This window comes from Myotis lucifugus, unplaced genomic scaffold (genome assembly GCF_000147115.1).
Source record: "Myotis lucifugus unplaced genomic scaffold, Myoluc2.0 scaffold_220, whole genome shotgun sequence".
Lineage (NCBI taxonomy): Eukaryota > Metazoa > Chordata > Mammalia > Chiroptera > Vespertilionidae > Myotis > Myotis lucifugus.
In genome coordinates this window covers 1,787,964-1,805,173 of record NW_005871268.1, presented here as the reverse complement: position 1 = coordinate 1,805,173, position 17,210 = coordinate 1,787,964, and the positions used below count along the sequence as shown (strand labels likewise).

At 47.1% G+C, this 17,210-nt stretch overlaps 1 protein-coding gene across 1 annotated transcript in view; it reads right to left on the bottom strand.

Moving 5' to 3' along the window:
* ABCA4 (ATP binding cassette subfamily A member 4) overlaps positions 1–17,210 on the bottom strand; it is a 127,540-nt gene that overhangs the window by 18,305 nt on the left and 92,025 nt on the right. Inside the window, 10 exon segments of the mRNA XM_006098098.3 lie at positions 1,891–2,038; positions 3,072–3,187; positions 6,541–6,718; positions 8,536–8,705; positions 8,965–9,039; positions 9,164–9,269; positions 10,866–10,898; positions 12,346–12,440; positions 15,863–16,049; positions 16,873–16,971. Coding sequence (XP_006098160.1) covers positions 1,891–2,038; positions 3,072–3,187; positions 6,541–6,718; positions 8,536–8,705; positions 8,965–9,039; positions 9,164–9,269; positions 10,866–10,898; positions 12,346–12,440; positions 15,863–16,049; positions 16,873–16,971 — 1,207 coding nt within the window.

Below are 17,210 nucleotides of genomic sequence, written 5' to 3'. Positions count from 1 at the left end.
GTCCCCAGAGGACAGGGATTGGGTCCTAACCATTTGGTATCCTTCCTGAATACCTTGCACAACAATTAACTCATAGTATTTATTAAATGGGTTAATAAAATTCTACTTATCCCAGGCCGGGCTCAAATTGAATTTCCTCCACCACGAGTCTCCTGGCCCTTGCAACCCAGTTCTTTTGGGCCCACTCTGACCTGTAGCATTTTATGTCTCGCCCCTTTGATGCTCTGTCATATGGAGTGGTGTGTCCTGAGGGTTGTTTTGGTTCCTTCGTTGGTGTGCAGGTCACTGACTGACTGGAAGGGGGGTTCCTGGGGGCAGTGCGAGGGGTTGCACTCATTCATATCAGCACAGCCATCGTATGGTGTTCGCTTTGTTGACACCTTTTGACTGAGCAGGGACAGCAGCGACTGGGACCTGGGGAGTCTCTCCGGGATGCTGGATATTTCTGCAGCATCTGTCTGATGATTTATGTGACAGCAACCAACTTTTATGCAGGGGAGGAGGGTGAACTCAAAAAAGGTTGGCTAAATGAGTGCAGCCGGCAGGAGGGAGGGAGAATGTTCTGAATGGCTTTAAGCTTACCATTTAATTATTCTGAAGTAACACTCTCTCTTAAGACTTAGTGGGCTGTGAGCCTGTGACAAAAACAGCTCTGAAGAGCAGCCTTTTCAGCGTGCCAGGGTGCTCTGGCAGGAAGAGGGGGTTGGGGGGAGGAGGTCTAGAGTGGGTCTGTGTTCCCATCCCCCTCCTTTTTGGGGTCTGACTGTAACATGGTATATTTTTTTTATCAGTCATGGGATAGAAGTGGGGTGAGGGTGGGGGGTTGTTCCTTGCTTAGTGGCCACAGAAAGCCTGACAGGGTTTGGGAAAGAGTGGCTGTCAGGAAGCCAGGAGCTGGGTGGTTCGTGCAGATTTGCCTTGGGTCCTCCCAAGGGCCCAGAAGCAGGAGTGGGGCCAGGGGCCAGGGGCCGGGAGCTGCAGGACAGCAGAATAGATGCACTAGTGCCCAACCTCTGAACTGCAAAGACCTAATGAGGGAAGGAAATGAGTGGCTAAACAGGCCACTGGGGACACAGACACATGGGTGAGACCACCAGTCCTTGGAGATGTTCCCAGGACAGCCATGGCCAGGGCTCAGACACAGCAGGCTGGGAGCAGGAGTGTGGAGAAAAGACAGCCCTGCAGCTGCTACCATTGTGTTTAGGATCCAGTCTGGCCAGCTCTTTCTGGGTGAAGAGAAGTCTGGGGGGTTGTGGATAGGATAACTGGACTTTTCAGGCCATAAACGACTCATTCAGCGCCATAAATTCCTAACCCTTATCCTCAGGATTAATTTTCATGTAAAATAGTATATATTCCTGTTAAAATTTGCATAAGGAAGTGGAGAAAGACTATATATGTATTGGCTTATATGTCTCCAGAACACATATGAAAGAAACTCCAATGAAAGGTTGCCTCTGGAGAAGGGAACCAGGTGATTGCAAAACAGGAGTAGGAAGGAGACATTTCATTGTGTGCCTTTTCACACCTTTTAAATGTTGAAATCACATGAATGCTATGTGTGTGTAAATCTTAACACCAAAGTCCTCAAGAAAACCTTCTTAAAGGAGTAAGAAGGATCATGAAAGGTCATTTATAGCTTGAGAATGAGCTCAGAAAACCATGACACCAGAGCACACACATGAATAAGGAGCTTAAAGAAGAAAAGAAGGAAGGAAGGAAGGAAGGAAGGAAGGAAGGAAGGAAGGAAGGAAGGAAGAAAAAGAAGCAACATTCATTTATGCACTGACTTGTCCAGACACAGTGCCTGCCATGGCTCTGCTTGACCGTCACATTCTGTCCTCTAGTATCCCAGTCATCAAACAAGGAAGCCAAGAAAGTCGTGCTCACCGGGTTATTCTCAAATAATTCCAAGATGAAGGTGATGGCACTGCTGTTGATGCCGATGAACAGATTAGCACAAGACAAGGCCACATAGGCTGTGCTGGGCACATCGAACAGGAAGGATGCTGGGTACATCATGGGGATGACTGCCCATCTGTGTGAAACAACACAACTCAGCAGGACGGAGTGCCCGTTTCCACTCCATCTGCTGTACCCCAGGCATATGCATTCCCCTCACGCAGGAGGTGATATGTTTGAACTGGTGAGCGTCCCAGGAAGACCAGAGATACTCCACCCCTTGGTCTTTGTTCCTCATCTTTGACTTGAGGTAACAACGCCTTCCCTGGCCATCTCAAGGGGATTTTGTGAGGAACAAAGGAGATGGTAACTGTGGATGTACATAAATTATAAAGCCTTGTACAATGCACGGAGCACTGTCTTCCCACAATGCTTCTCATGCGAGTCTGATCAGCAAAGCTGAGCTGAGACCCCAACAGGCTCATTTTCACAGTTCACTGGAGCTGATGTGCCAGTCATGCTAGTTCCCGAATTCTTTTTCAATAGAGATAAATGGAAACCATTGCTATTATAATAGCAAGACTCTATTGGCCCACATGGAAAGGGCCAGGTATCATTATCTCCATCTTATAGATAAGAAAACTGAGGCCTTGCTGAGGTGTATTACTTGTCCACAGTACACATGTAGTAAGTGGTAGGCCCAGAGATAAAGCTGCACAGTTTGCTCTAATTCCACTGAATTTCATCTCTGTGACATCCTCTGGCCCTGACTCAGGAACAGCTTTTCAGCCGGAGTCTTCTACTGTGTGTACATAACCCTTGGCCGGTACAGATGGAGACACTGGGATGTTCAGATTGGCTTTCGATGAATAATCAGAATCACAGCTGGGTGAAAAACAGGGGAGTGACTGAGTCCCAGATTTTGGTTAGGCCACCGTTTGAATGGGAGAAGATTCAGGCCATGTGGGGTGAGTAGACCGAGCGTGAGTAGACCGAGCCTCAGGAGCACCTCCACGTATGGAGTCAGACACAGAGGCCAGGCCGAAGCGTCTGCTGGGGGCCAGAAGCTAACCTTGCCACCAGAAACCCCGTGTTCTGCTTGGAGATCATGCCTCCCCTCCCCCCAGCTTCCCTTTGGAGAGCATTAGCTAATGGTCTGAACAACTCACCCGTACAGCATGAGCAGTGCAACAAGGGCAGGAAGATTGTTCGGAGAAGTGTAGGCTTTCTTCTGAAACCCGACAAAGATGCCCACCACCAGTGCCGCACTCACAGCATAATTCATCTTGGAGAGAGAAGAGGAGAGCAAGGCACTTTACCTCTCTGGACCTCTGTTTCCTGACTGTCAAACGAGGGCCGTGGGCCGGGCAGCTTGTCTAGCATATATGGTCTGGGATTCTGATTCTATTGGTCTAAACAGCTCTTGGTTAGTATATGTTAAACTGTTTCTAGTCCTCCTACCCCACCCCACCGCCCTGTGCGGGGGACCTTTAGTCTGCATCTTTTACAAAATTCTACCTGATTTCTCATTCTCTCTTTCTAATTGGTATGAAGTCCTATCGATTCTACTTTCTAAGTATGTCTCCAGAATTCATAAAAAATACTTAAGATATAGTCCTTGACCTCATGAAGCTCAAATAAATGATACCTTTTTATCACTTTCTCCCTTCTCTTCCCTTCCTGCACAATTCAGTCCTAAAGCCAGTAGAATAGATAGGGAAAGTTGGGCAGCCACGGTGGGGTCAGGGGTGGAGTCTGAACAGGATGAGAACCTGAGAAGGGTGAGAAGGGTGTCTCACAGGGTGTGTGAGCCCCAGTGGGGCGAGGAGGGTGTTGACCTGGTGTGGGGTATTAGAGCCAGAGCAGAATGAGGAGGAACTCCACGTGGGGTCAGCTGGAGCAGAAAGAGGAGGGTGTCCATACAGGAGAGGGGATGGAGGCAGAGATGGGGACTTATTACATGCAGGTGTATTGCTCAGGTAGGTTAATGAGTTGGAGGTGACAGAACCTGGTGTCTCACTCTTGAGGAAGAGAGTTATAAATATGGAAAGTGGAAAGCCTTAGTGAGCCAATGGTGTGGTTTGAATAGAGGTTTTAGTGAGCCCTCAGTGTTTGGTGTATAAGTAGGTAAATAGAGATGCAAATGGTTTTTATCTATGTATATGCTTACATATCTCCCCTAGTTCTCCCCACTGAGATGGAGAGATGAAAAAAAAATCCTGGGACCATTGAGACCCCAATAGCACAGAACCTACCTAGCGCCAAGATCTTGATTTTGAGAGCTGTTTTCCATGGAAAGGAACCAGGGTTCCCTGGGGACACAGTTGATGCCAAGTAGGGCTGGGGCGAAGTGGAGGACAGACCTGGAACACCTTGCAGTGCCAGAGAGCATGGAGTTGCTCAAAGACAATGGGGACAAAGTCAAAGGAGGCAGCTCCATCAGGCTCCCACTGGTCAAACTGGGGATAATTTGAGCATTAGGGTAAATAATAGTGGTATCCAATTATAACCCATGGACTGACACAGGAAGATGACTCCATATAATTATAAGTAAATAAATCAGCGGTTCTCAACCTGTGGGTCGCGACCCCTTTGGCCGTCGAGCAACCCTTTCACAGGGGTCGCCTAAGACCATCCTGCATGTCAGATATTTACATTACGATTCATAACAGTAGCAACATTACAGTTATGAAGTAGCAACGAAAATAATTTTATGGTGGGGTCACAACATGAGGAACTATATTTAAAGGGCCAGAAGGTTGAGAACCACTGAAATAAATGAATGAATGGGAAGTTTGATAACAAATAGGATATTTACACAGCTTTAAAGTACCTCTTCCCAAAATTCTTGCTAATTATAAAAAGAAAAAGATTAACTTTACAGTGAGGAGCTCGTCAGACACCATCTTCATCAAGGGACCACTGTCGGTAGTAGGGCAAATTGAGAGCAGCAGCCACTTGATAGGAGGCAGTGAGAAGACAGAGCATCCCTTGTGATGCTGCTGCTGTGACCTGAATCTGACCATGAGGAAACATCGGGCCAATCCCGATTCTAGTCCATAGTCTATCTCTCCTTGGGTTCAGACATCTCTGTACAGGTACATGCACGGTCAGCTCCAAGTATAAATTCTGTTCCTCGTCTTTTATTTTTTATAAATATGTTTTTATTGATGTTAGAGAAAGAGAATAAAGGAGAAATAGAAACATTGGTCACCTGCCTCCTGCACATCCCCTACTAGAGATCAAGCCCACAATCCGGGCTTGTTCTCTGACAGGGAATTGCACTGGTGACCTCTTGGTTCCTGGGTCAGTGCTCAACCATTGAGCCACACCAGCTAGGCTGTTCTTTGTCTTTTAAAAAAAAGCAGAGTGAAAAAACTGGCAAGTTAGTAACTTTTCAGTGCAGGTGTACCTAGCTCTTTTCATGTTCAAAGTACGAGGCCAATGTGGGGCCTGTGAGTGATGTTTTTGTCCACAGCGGGGCTTGTAGAATCTGACCTCCTCTCCATGTATTCATGCGTGTTTTTTCATGCAGACAGAAAACAGAGGGAAGAATGTAGGTGCTATTAATAACTTCTGGTTTTGTATTGTTAAGTGACAGCCCGCTTAACAAGTCGAGTAAAATAAATATGTCTCTAGGAATCCTGACTACAGGCCGCAGTGGAGAAGGCCGTTTGAGTCGGTTTCCATCATGATGTACCTTATCATCACATGAAGTGGGGATCACGTTAGTCTTAGAATGTTGAGAAAAACAAAGGATCTCATTACCCAAGACACCCAGAATACCTGGAGTTGGTGTCACAATCATCTCTACTATATTATAACTAGTATTTGCTGCCAATTAACGTTGACCCTGTGGTCTGTCATGAAGCCCCCCATGCTGACCCCTCCCTGCCTCCTCCAATACTGGGGTGAGAAGGGTGCTAGTCTGCTGCTGATTTGCTAAAAAACTTTTCTTCATTTTCCCTAACTTGGTGCCTAAACTGATATAGTGAAGGTCTGGCTGCTTTGGGAAATCAAAATAAGGCCAATGGATAGGATGCCGGGTTTAGCAAATAAAAATATAGGATGCCTAGTTAAATTTGAATTTCAGGAAAACAACAAATACATTTTTTAGTGTAACTATGTCCCATGCAATATTTGGGGGTGAAACATACTTACCCTAAAAATTAATTGTTTATCTGAAATTCAAATTTAACTGGGTGTCCTATATTTATCTGGTGACTCTGCCCTAGGAGGAATTCCATCCTTACCCCTTTGGGGTGGGGCAGGATTTAAGAAGAGGATGTGGAGTGAAGGTCTGCTTGGTATTACTTCTTCAGCCAGACATTCTCAGGAAGGCCAGCCTCACTGAGTGCAGTAATTACTGGATGGGTCAGAAGGCCCCTTGAGGCAGGGCACGCAGAGCCTCCACCCAGCAGTTGTTAAGCTGGGCCCTACATTCGTCCTTAGCTTGCTGTTCCTAGTTCTGTGCCTTTCTAAGAAGATGTCAACAGACAGCAGACACACAAGGCCCTTGGCACAGCAGTCCGGGCAGTGGGAGAGCCCCACCCTACTGCGCCCCTCAGTCAGAGCAGACACAAGTGCCCACCCCTCAGGCCAATGGAGGTGAGAGAGGCACCGTGACCTGACACTTACGATGTCCCAGAGGAAGTTGGTCAGCCAGTAAGTGGTGGGGCTCACTCCACTGACAAACTGGAGGTGCTTGGCTTTGTTCACTCTCTCCTGGATCAAGTAAAGGACAAAGCTGGCTGGGACGAAGGACATGGCAAAAATAACGCAGATAGCAACCACAGCATCCACAGCGGTGGTCAGCCTGCAGCAGGACAAGAGACACCGGGAGAGAGAGGTGAAGGAGGAGGAGCAGCTGCCAGAGAAAAAACAAAGTCAGGCTCTGGGCAGGCTCAGCCAGTCCCAGAGAACAGCCTCCAAAACCCCCTTCCCAGCCTGACGATTGTCATTTCATTCAATTGTCTGAAACGAAGTCAAGTGGATATTTGAGGGTTTTCTGTTCTATGTTGATGTTGAATATTGTTCCATTTTCATATGAAAGTCTAGATAAACTTTCAAAGTATTTACTGATGGTTATAGAAATGAATTTTTTAAAAAATATATTTTATTGATTTTTTACAGAGAGGAAGGGAGAGAGATAGAGAGTTAGAAACATCAATGAGAGAGAAACATCGACCAGCTGCCTCCTGCACATCTCCTACTGGGGATGTGCCCGCAACCCAGGTACATGCCCTTGACCGGAATCGAACCTGGGACCTTTCAGTCCGCAGGCCGACGCTCTATCCACTGAGCCAAACCGGTTTTGGCTAGAAATGGATTTTTATATTGTCATATATCACAATGCTCTTATCAGTTCTATAGCTTCTCTTGAATTTTCTAGTAGACAGTCATATGATCTGTGAAATTTATTCCTTTTCTTAAAGGAGGCAAATTGTCCTGTGAGAACATGAAACACATCATAGCATGGAGAAATGCTCATAACATAAGTTCAAGGAAGCAGGGAACAGGCCGATTATACAGGACGGGGCTCTAGTCATCCTTTCCTGGGCCAAGTGGAAGGCATCTGGCCAAGAGGGCAAGTGTGGGCTGAAATCCGACCTGAACTTCACATGCAAGCCATGACCCTTTGCATGGAACAGTGCCCACTGAGAGAAAGGAGCACATTCACTAATTCCCACAAAGCACCGTCTGTGCCAGTCAGCGTCCTTATAAAACTGGAAATAGCATGATCCACACACATAGTAAAAGTAGAGCAAATGACTGAAAGGGAAACGTGCAAAAACGTTTAGAGGAAATACCCTAACCTGTGTAAGGTTACAGATAATAAGTTCTTAAGACTCTATTCTTTAAACTTTACTTAATGAACATACACTATTTTATAATCACAAAGACTCCTATTTCATATTTCATATTCAAGAGACTTGGCAAGGCGGAGTAAGAATAAACACAAGGCAGGCGATTCTTCCTCAGTCCAGGGCCTGGAGGGTGTCCAGAGGAAGGTCCCAAGGTTCCAGGGCCAACTTTTAGCCAGTGACCCTGGGCACGTGGAGGGCCCAGTGATGAGGGCTCTCAGAGTGTCCTGGGGTAGGAAAATGAGGACCCTACCGCTTACCACAAGCATGCACTCACACAGGCTACAAGCATGCTGCAGATTGCACAAGATTGATGTTTTCGTTGCCTGAAGCTGTGCGGGAAGAGCCTAAGCTCGAGGGAGGCAAGGATCTGTCGACATCTCCACAGCCTGGTTGTCTGAGAGAAATTACCAAAATCTGAGCTAATTCCTGTTGGGGAGACGAAAGATTTACTGAACTTTCCCCGTTCCCGGCAGTCATTTCACATTCTGCAGAGGAGGATATTTGTGTAAGCTCCAGCAGTAATTTCTTACCAAGAGCCCAAAGGGAACAGAACCAAATCTATGCTTACTTTCCTAGTGAGGACGAGGAGGAAGAATGGCCAGGCAGTCTGGCACACAAGCGCTGAAAGTCTTACGTTCACGTTTGCCCATTGACCAGCCTTGCCCTCCAGCCCACAGCACCGGATAGTGAAAATCCTCTCGGGTCTCCCAAGAGAGGAGAGGGTGACAAGAAAGTTGTGCAGCTGGGCCTGTGCGGCTGGGCTTACACTGTGATCTCAGAGAGCTGCTCCTTGGTCAGGTTCAGGGGCTGGCTTAGGACGGTGATGCCATACTCCTCGGGGTCCCTGTCCGGGTGCAGGCCGGCTCGCAGGATGGCGTTGTGGGCCACGTTGAGAAAGCTGACCAGGGCGTGCCAGCCCTTGTTGTTGAACCACACCTGGAGGGCGGAGACGGGCTTCCTTAGGCTGTGCTGGCATGACCCCAGCGGCCCTGCGCTAACAACAGCTGTTTAAAGAAAAAAAAATGAGCCGCAGGGAAAGGAATGTGAGGAGGAGGAAGGCTTTGGCAGCTGGAAGACATTCCATGCTAGTTTTCAAGTGGAGACTCGGTGGAATTTAATTATTTGGGAAAATAAAAATAAAGTCACCAGCTCATGTGGATTTTTAGCTCTGGGGCAGGTGACCCAGGGCCAATACCTTAATGTTGTCTTCAGTTTCTAGATGTCTAAGGAAAACAGACATTTCTTTAGCGGCCTCTCTGGTGACCGGACCCTAGAAAACCATAATTAACAAGAAAGAGGTTTTTTATTTTCACTCTTAGTATTCATGAGATTTTCTGTTTCATAATGACTGGCGCGTTGAAAGTCCTACCCAAACCTGCAGCCCGTTTACGTACCCCGCTCACATTCATCATCTGGCCAAGGTCACTTAAAAATCCAACAAGCGCCTCCCCAGTGATGGGGAGAGCCGGCAGCTTTCCTCCGATGGAAATTCCTCCGTACCTGACAAGGGAACAAGAAGTCCTCAGATCAGTGCCATGACCCACGTCTGTGGTGCTTCATGCTTGCCAGTAGCTCTCAGTTTCTGTAGGGAAATGTGTGCTTTGGGAGGCGTTGTCTGCACTAGTGAGCAACATGGCTCCACTTTACAACTTTGAATGCTTCCTCGTTGCCCCCAGCCCCGATCCCTCAGAGCTCGGTCTCTCTGACCTCTCCAACCCCTCCTCATGCCTTGCCTTGAGTGGCATATCCCGGCCACGTCCAATCCAATCACTCGCAGAGCTGCCAATGGTCCTGGTTGCCTCTGCAGGGCTGTGGGCTTCCCAGGGCTGCCTTTCTTGTTCTTGAACATCAGACCAACTGCAGCTCCTCTGTCACATGTCATCTTCTCTCTGAAGTTTTCCCTGACTTGCCATCATCCCAACAACAATTCCTCTCCTGTATCACATCTGTCTGTACTTTACAGGCACTTCCCCAGCACTGGACTCTCCTTAATCTAATCAGGACCAGGCCTGCTGGGCCCAGCTCTCCATGCCTCTCAACACTGCCCCTCCCTCAGGCAGCCCCTCACCGTCTTTTGCCTTGACTCAAGCTCTAGCTCCTTAATGAGATCCTAGCCTTAGGTCTCTCCCCATCTTCCACACTGCTCTGAACACATCTGGGAGTGCCATGCTCCGGATAAAACCTTTCAATGGTAGGATAAAAGCCAAACTCCTCTACAAAACAAAATTAATTTGCTGAACTTTATTTCTCAGGGACTCAAATTGCGATCCGCCCATGCCCCCAACTTTCTACTTCAGCTGAGGATGTATCCTTCCCTCTAGGGAGCAATTCTAAAAGCAGGATGACACTTTTATGGTCTAAAACAGGGGTGGGAAATCTTTTTCTACCAAGGGCCATTGGCTATTTATAACATCATTCCCAGGCCATACAACATTATTAACTTAAAAATTAGCCTGTTATATTTGGTCAAACATTTAATTAACTCACCACTAATGCCTTGGCAGGGCCAGACCAAATGATTTCGAAGGCCTTATATGGCCCGAGGGCTGGATGTTCCCCACTTCTGTTCTAGAACCAAGTCAACATCAGCTCTGCCTTTATTCTACAGGCCAATTCCTTAGGGAGACGGGGAGGCTAGCTCAATCCTAGAATGTCCCTGGAGGATTCTCCAAACCTCTGGAATGACTCCAGTCTCCAGGATGCCTCAGGAATGAGTTACCTGGGACTGGGCCAGATTCCCTAAGGCTTACAAGGAATGAATGGGCCACAGAGTGCCAGGGCTCAGGTCACATGGCCTCTCATTAGTATTGCAAACGATTCTGTGCTTGAACTTTTAGAGCCTCCACTGAGTGAAAATGCTCTGGGACAACTCTTCAGGGAATATCACTTCCCGTCCATGTCCTTCATGGAGATCTACGACTGGGCACCTTCGGGGTCCAGGGTGTGTCTAGCCGCATGTCCTTCAGGGCAGGTCCTGTGACTTTCTGAGCACGCACAGAACATTCCATCTACCTGGCTTTGAGGTGTGGCTTTCAAAATGTGCATTTTAAATAGATCAATTTCAGATTTTAATTTCTTATAAAAATAGTTTCTTACCTCTGTTCGTTGACCCAGAATTTGCTCTTTAAGCTGAAAGTGAAAACAAATCATACAATGAATCCCACTGGCCCAGCCGTGTTAAATTCCTTCCGCTCATGGGGTGTCTCAGTCTTCAGGGGCATTTTTGCATCTCCTGATATCCAAGCAACATGGAAACCTCGCAGCCTAGGGGCTGAGCTGATACGCATGCAGGAAAAGGACTGATGCTTTCCACTGCTGGCTCCTCAAGTCCCATCCCACATGCTGGGCTTCCTGGGACGCCCTGTTGTCAGGTTATTTGTCAGACCATCTGACAAATGGCAACTATCATGCCGGTGTGAGTGGAGGCTGCAGCCCACCCTCTTCCACCTGCACGAATAAGGCTCTAATAATCACCTGCACACGTGGGGGAAGTTCTGACTCACTCCAAGCCCAGACTTCAGAGACTGACTTCCAGCCAATCCGGGGTAAAATGACAAGATGCCATCGGTAGACCTCATAGGTCAGGCTCACAAACTATCATTGACATCAAACACAAAATCCAAAGTTCCATCATGCAAACTGGCTGCTGAGAACAAAGTTTGGGATGCTTGTTGTTTATCCCAGTATCTGCTTTTATTTTTGGGTGTGGCTGGCATTCTTTATTTTGCTGACTGCTGGCTCGGCCCTGCCTTCTGGCAGCTGCTTCCACCATCTGCAGTGTGTTCTGGTTAATTGAGTCCATTTATTCTTTGAGCATGGCTCTGGTAGGGGAGGCAACTGAAAGTACTACTAAAATTAGACAGTATGTTTTATTTTAAAGCCCCAGAGCACCTGGGCCTGGATCAGGGTTCCCATGATGCCATCTGGGTAGCACACGCTTGTCAAGCTCCCATAGGGTTGGCTGAAGCCAGCCCGTCCCCAGTTGAGGCTTGATAACAGCGGCAGAGCTGGGAGAAGTAGACACAGATAAGAGTTCACTGGCGTATCAAACGGCAGCGCGACCGGCGTTAATTTACAGCGAGAGTGTGACAGGTGCTGGGGACCTGGCTGGCCTGGGGGCTCACTCACATACTGTGCCCACTGCCTCGATCTTATCTTGGTCTAATCTTGTCCTTTCTGCTGTTTGCTTCTTACTTTTCTGTCTTGTTTCTTTTTCCTCTACCTTTCCCTCCTTTACTCTTGCTCCTCCCTCCAAACTTTGTCTCTTTCTTAACGAGTGAAAATCTGAGGCTGCATTATTAGATAAATCCTACATTTTTAATTTTAATTTTAGTAGTATATGGGTTACCCAGTGAGACTGCTTAGTCCAAACAAAACAAACAAAACAGACACAATTAAACTTAAGCTGCATTTTACTTGTATATTCTCGACTGCTCTTTCTGTTAGCGTAGGAAAAAGAAGAAAAATTCCGCTGCCCTGATTGTTGATAAATCATGTGAGAAAATGGTCTTCTGTTTTTAGTTAATAGTTTGGACAGGGAGCCAGGATGAAAAGCATAACAAGGGTCTCTTCTTACCTGGTTCGGATAAGGGCAGGATACGTCTTTACTAAGAAGTCGGAGATGTTCCTGTCTGTGAGGTCTTGTAGAATTTCTGTGCTGCGCTGCATTCTCTGAGACAGCAGGACATTCCTGTTAGTTACTTTGGAATGTGAGGCTTTACAGCTTGTGAAACTGCTTGTTCTTCATCAAAAGTTATGCTAGCTGTTGAGCCCCCCGCACTCAGAACAGTACCCGGCATATAGTTGAAACAGTAAATTGTGACATGAGTGAAAGAATTCAAACAGGACCTTACAATGTAATAAATCACATTCAAAATACACTTAGGACTGGAAGCGCCATCATCAAAACTGTGTGAGTTTGGCCACCAGGTGGCAATATTACTTTAAATTTGGGAATAGGTAATGGTTTAATTTCCCATTAGTCCTGAACCTTGGGTGTCAAGGGAATCAACCAAAAGTAGAGAGGGAAAATTTTGGTGGCTTTAAAACCATGCTTCTCATTTTTATACACTTTCTGTCTTCTCTTCCCCTGTTCCTATTATACTTCCTTCTTCAGTTCACTTGCTTTACCTAGTTCCTCTCTCTAACGCTAGGAGAGCTGGCATCTACAGAACTCTGTGCACAGACACTGTGTCAAATGCTCTGCACACATTATATCCCTTAATCCCCAAACCCTCATGACAGAAGAATTGTTACTTTATCTTATGGACCGAGAAAGTGAGTTCAGAAAGGTTGGCTAACTTGCACCGGGTTGTAGAATGTGTAGGTGGCTGACCTAGGATTTGAACCTATATCTGTCTGACTCCACAGCCCTCACTCTTTTCACCCCATCACCCTGCTTCTCGAGCTGAGGATGGCATCCTGGGGAACCGCCAAACTCTCTGGGTGGAATCTAGGCTGGAACAATTGCTGGTGCCTGGAAATTTTATGATAAATTGTTTTCTAAAAATTCTGTAAATAAAGTACTCCTATAACTTTAACTCGGTGTATTCTAGAAGTCAGGGGTGGAGCACGTCCACCTGGGGACCTACCGCCACTGAAAGAATTCGAGAACAGGATGGGGCCCTGCAGAAGACAGCATCCACCATCCGGCTTTCCAGATGAGGACAATTCACCACCTCGAACCAAGCCTGTACCCACACCTCTGGCTTAATTCCAGAGGGAGAGTGTGTTTGACTGAGTGGATGTAAATAAATGTGTGTGTGTGTGTGTGTGTGTGTGTGTGTGTGTGAAAGAGAGAGAGAGAGAGAGAGAGAGAGAGAGAAAGTAGCTCCTGTGCAGATTCATGATGTTACATTTTTTTCTCTCAAGAGAGACATGAATGATAATGAGGAAACATAGGCACAAAGAATGGTCTGTTCCCAGGACATTGGCTGTGGAGGCCTGTTACATTTCCCCCCGAGGAACCAGGCACCAACCACTGAAAACAAGGTTCTATAAGCTGGACGGGCAGCCTTGAAGTTAGGACTTGCTGAGGAAAGGAATCTCCATATAGCTGCTCCTAGCCTTCCCTCTGCCCTCGTCAGGACTCGGTGTGAGAACTCTGTCTGATGCTGGTGCGTTAGAGCAGAAGCAGCCGGAGGCCTTTGGCAAGCCCAGCAGAAGTAGAGCTTCCTCTTGGGGTACAGAGGACTGGGACACGCTCCCTCAGCTCCTCTTTAGGGATCCCTGTGATGCAGGGTGGCTGAGTTATGATTCAAAGGGGAAATATACTGCTTGAGAAATAGAAAAGTATCTGCTTTTAGCATGTAAAAAAATTAAAAAGAAAGAGAGAAAGCAAGATGCTCATAAACAGAGTCATTCACAAGCCAGCTCCTGGGATTGATGCTAGGGCAAAATTTAGTTGTCCCCCATGACCTGCTCTGCCCTCTGCCATCTGCCAGACTAAGAGACGGTTGGGTGCAAGGCCACCCAGACTCCCTTGACTTTTGATTCTGGCCAATGACATCCAAGTGTGGTAGCTTCCTGAAATCTTCCTAGAAGATAGCATATTTGCACAGTTTCCCTGTCTTTTTATTCATCCCTTCTTTCGTTCTGCGGTCTGGAAAGTGGGTCCTGCCGTCTTAGCCAAGGAGGCTGAGGCCTGTTTACCATGGAGAAGCAGCGGGACAGAGAGCTCTGGACCACCTGCATGAACTTTTACAGGAGAGGGGAACAGTGTCTTATTTCATCTGCTGTTTGGTTGGGGTGGTCATCATTCCGTTGAGTGTAATTCTAAATAACACAGTTTCCTTACCCACATTATTTCATCGAATTCTCATAAAATGCTATGAAATAAGTTACAGTTATCCCCAATTTATAAAGGAGGAAAGTAAGGCCCAGAGAGGCAAGTAACCAAACCAATGCGTGTGCTCTCAACACCAGGCCACACGGCCTCTCTGGGAAGCATTCATTCATGGGCACATCATTAGATATGGCCACAGAACGCCCCACTCGGTGCAGGTCAGCAGGGAGGACCATTATCACCCCAAGACAAAGTGAGACTTCCCTGACCCCGCTGTCTCTAAAAGCCCTGGGAAAGGCTCACTGTGATACATTCTGGAGTTCAGAACACCCACGAGAGGATGCTGCTCAGAGCCAAGATCGTCGATGTCCCTGCAAAACATCGGTTATTGTCTGTTTGTCTGTGTGTGTGTGTGCATGTTAGTGACAGCACATGGAAAGCTTTTTAATTAAGATTATTAATAAGCATGCAAATACATATGCATTTGAATGCACACTACAACATTGTTTATAAGGGACAAAAGTTGAAAACTCAGGTCTAAGAATGAGAGCTTTGTTAAATAAATTAAAGTAAATCCAAACAGTGGGATAAGCATGCAGGCATTAAAAACACTCATGTATATGCATATCGACATGGGCATATGTTCATAATATGCTATTAAGTGAAAATAGCAGGTTTTAAGACAGCATTTTAAATATAATCCAGGTTGAATGGGTAAAAACCAAATGTTATCGGTGGCTATTTCCAAGTGATAGGATGATTTCTGTTTTCTTCTGACTCATCTGTATTTTCTAATTTTTCTATCATGAGCATGTATGACTTGCATAATGTTTCAATGTTTAGAGATATTTTCTTACTAGATTGCATAGGAAGTGTGTGGTGGAAAACAAAGCTGGTCAGTGACTTCCTCCAAGTGGCTGGACAGGACACCGGGGGTAGCCCCACTGAGAGGACCCAGGGAACCTCATGAGGTCCTGCACTCCATCAGTTTAAAATGTTGTTTGGCCCAGCTGGTCTGGCTCAGTGGTTGAGCATTGACCTATGAACCTGGAGGTCACAGCTCAATTCCAAGTCAGGGCACATGCCCGGTTGAGGGCTTGATCCCCAGTGTGGGGTGTGCAGGAGGCAGCCCATCAATGATTCTTTCTCATCATTGATGTTTTTCTCTCCCTCTCCCTTCCTCTCTGAAATCAATAAAAATATATTTTAAAAAATAAAATGTTGTTTGGCCAGGAACTCAGGGGGCACAATGTTTCCCCCACTCCCTGCAGATTCAGGGCCTCTGGTTTCCCACAGAGGGTCGAGGTACCTGAGGGGGCGGGAGCCCCCCTGCGCCCTCGGGGCACTCAGGGAGCATGGTGAGCTTCTCCCTGGTGCTGCACCAGCAGGAGGGCGAGGGGTGGTCTGGTGTCCATTTCTGCTTCTGGAACAGGTGGGTGACGTTCGGGGACACAAAGGGGATCTTCCAGGCAGTTGAGTTGCCACAGGGGTACTCCCTTCATGGAAGACAAGAAAATAGTTCACAATCAGCCCCCAAGTGTAGAGAAAGCCCTAGAAATGAGAAGTAATGTCCAGCCATCTCCTCCCCAGCCTTTCCTCCTCGTCCTCAGAGCTATACACTTTCTTCTCATGCTCTCAGAGGTTAGTTTCTGCTCAAGAAAAGTCAAGACTAGGGTGTGTGTTTTTATTGACTGGGGGTGGGGCTGGTGAAATGATCTAGTTTCTGGGCAGTTTTATCTCTTTTTTCTCTTCTGGTGACTCTAGCTGTAGAGAGACAATAAATAAAAGAGGAATTTGAAATTAGTCTATGTTTGATCCTTATCACTGGCTCTGAAAAAAGCTGAATGAGAGAAGCAGTGAAAATTGTATTGAATTGTTAGGATTCTTGGTGGATTTCAACTGCCCTCTAAAACTCCCTTCTCTATACACATAGGAGTAATGGAAAGGTGGCCACACATGTAAATTAACGCCATTCTAGGTCCCATTACACCACTGGCAGTCCCCACCTCCCTCCTTCCCCTGTTCAGATTTCTTTCAAGTAGGTCGTGGAAGCATAAATCAACTTAGCATGATGGGACTTTTGATATCGGGAATTGCAAAGACAAAGAGCTGCCCAATGAAGCAGGGGCTTCCCGAGAGGGAGTGAACACCTTGCACGCAGGTGTTGGAGGAGAAGCCGGGTGAGTGCTGGGCAGGGAAAGTGATGTGTACAGAGCAGGACTGAGACAGGGCCCGTCCCAACCCTGCCATCTCCATAGGCCACCACCTGGGTCTCCCAGGGCAGCTGTCAGTGTTAGGGCAGGGTGCACAGGGACTTACGGGAGCCACTCTTCCTTTAGGCAGCGGTTGCCAAAGCCTGGCTTGTTCAGGAGGACGTCTGCAAGTGCTGCAAGCCGCTCACTGCCGGGCTGGTCCATGCTAGACAATGTGAGAGGGGCTTACTCAATGGGCACGTGACTGGGACAGAGGGACGAAGCAGCCAACATGCGGCTCAACAAATGTTTTATTGAGTGGCTACTACATGCCAGGCCTGTACACAGGGCACAGAACGCTGCATTGGGTGGTTATAGGTCTTCTGGGAAGGTGGCAGCCTCCCCCAACACGCCCAGTGATGGCATATCACATCTGTGCCCCACAAAGATGAAGCTGCCACCCAT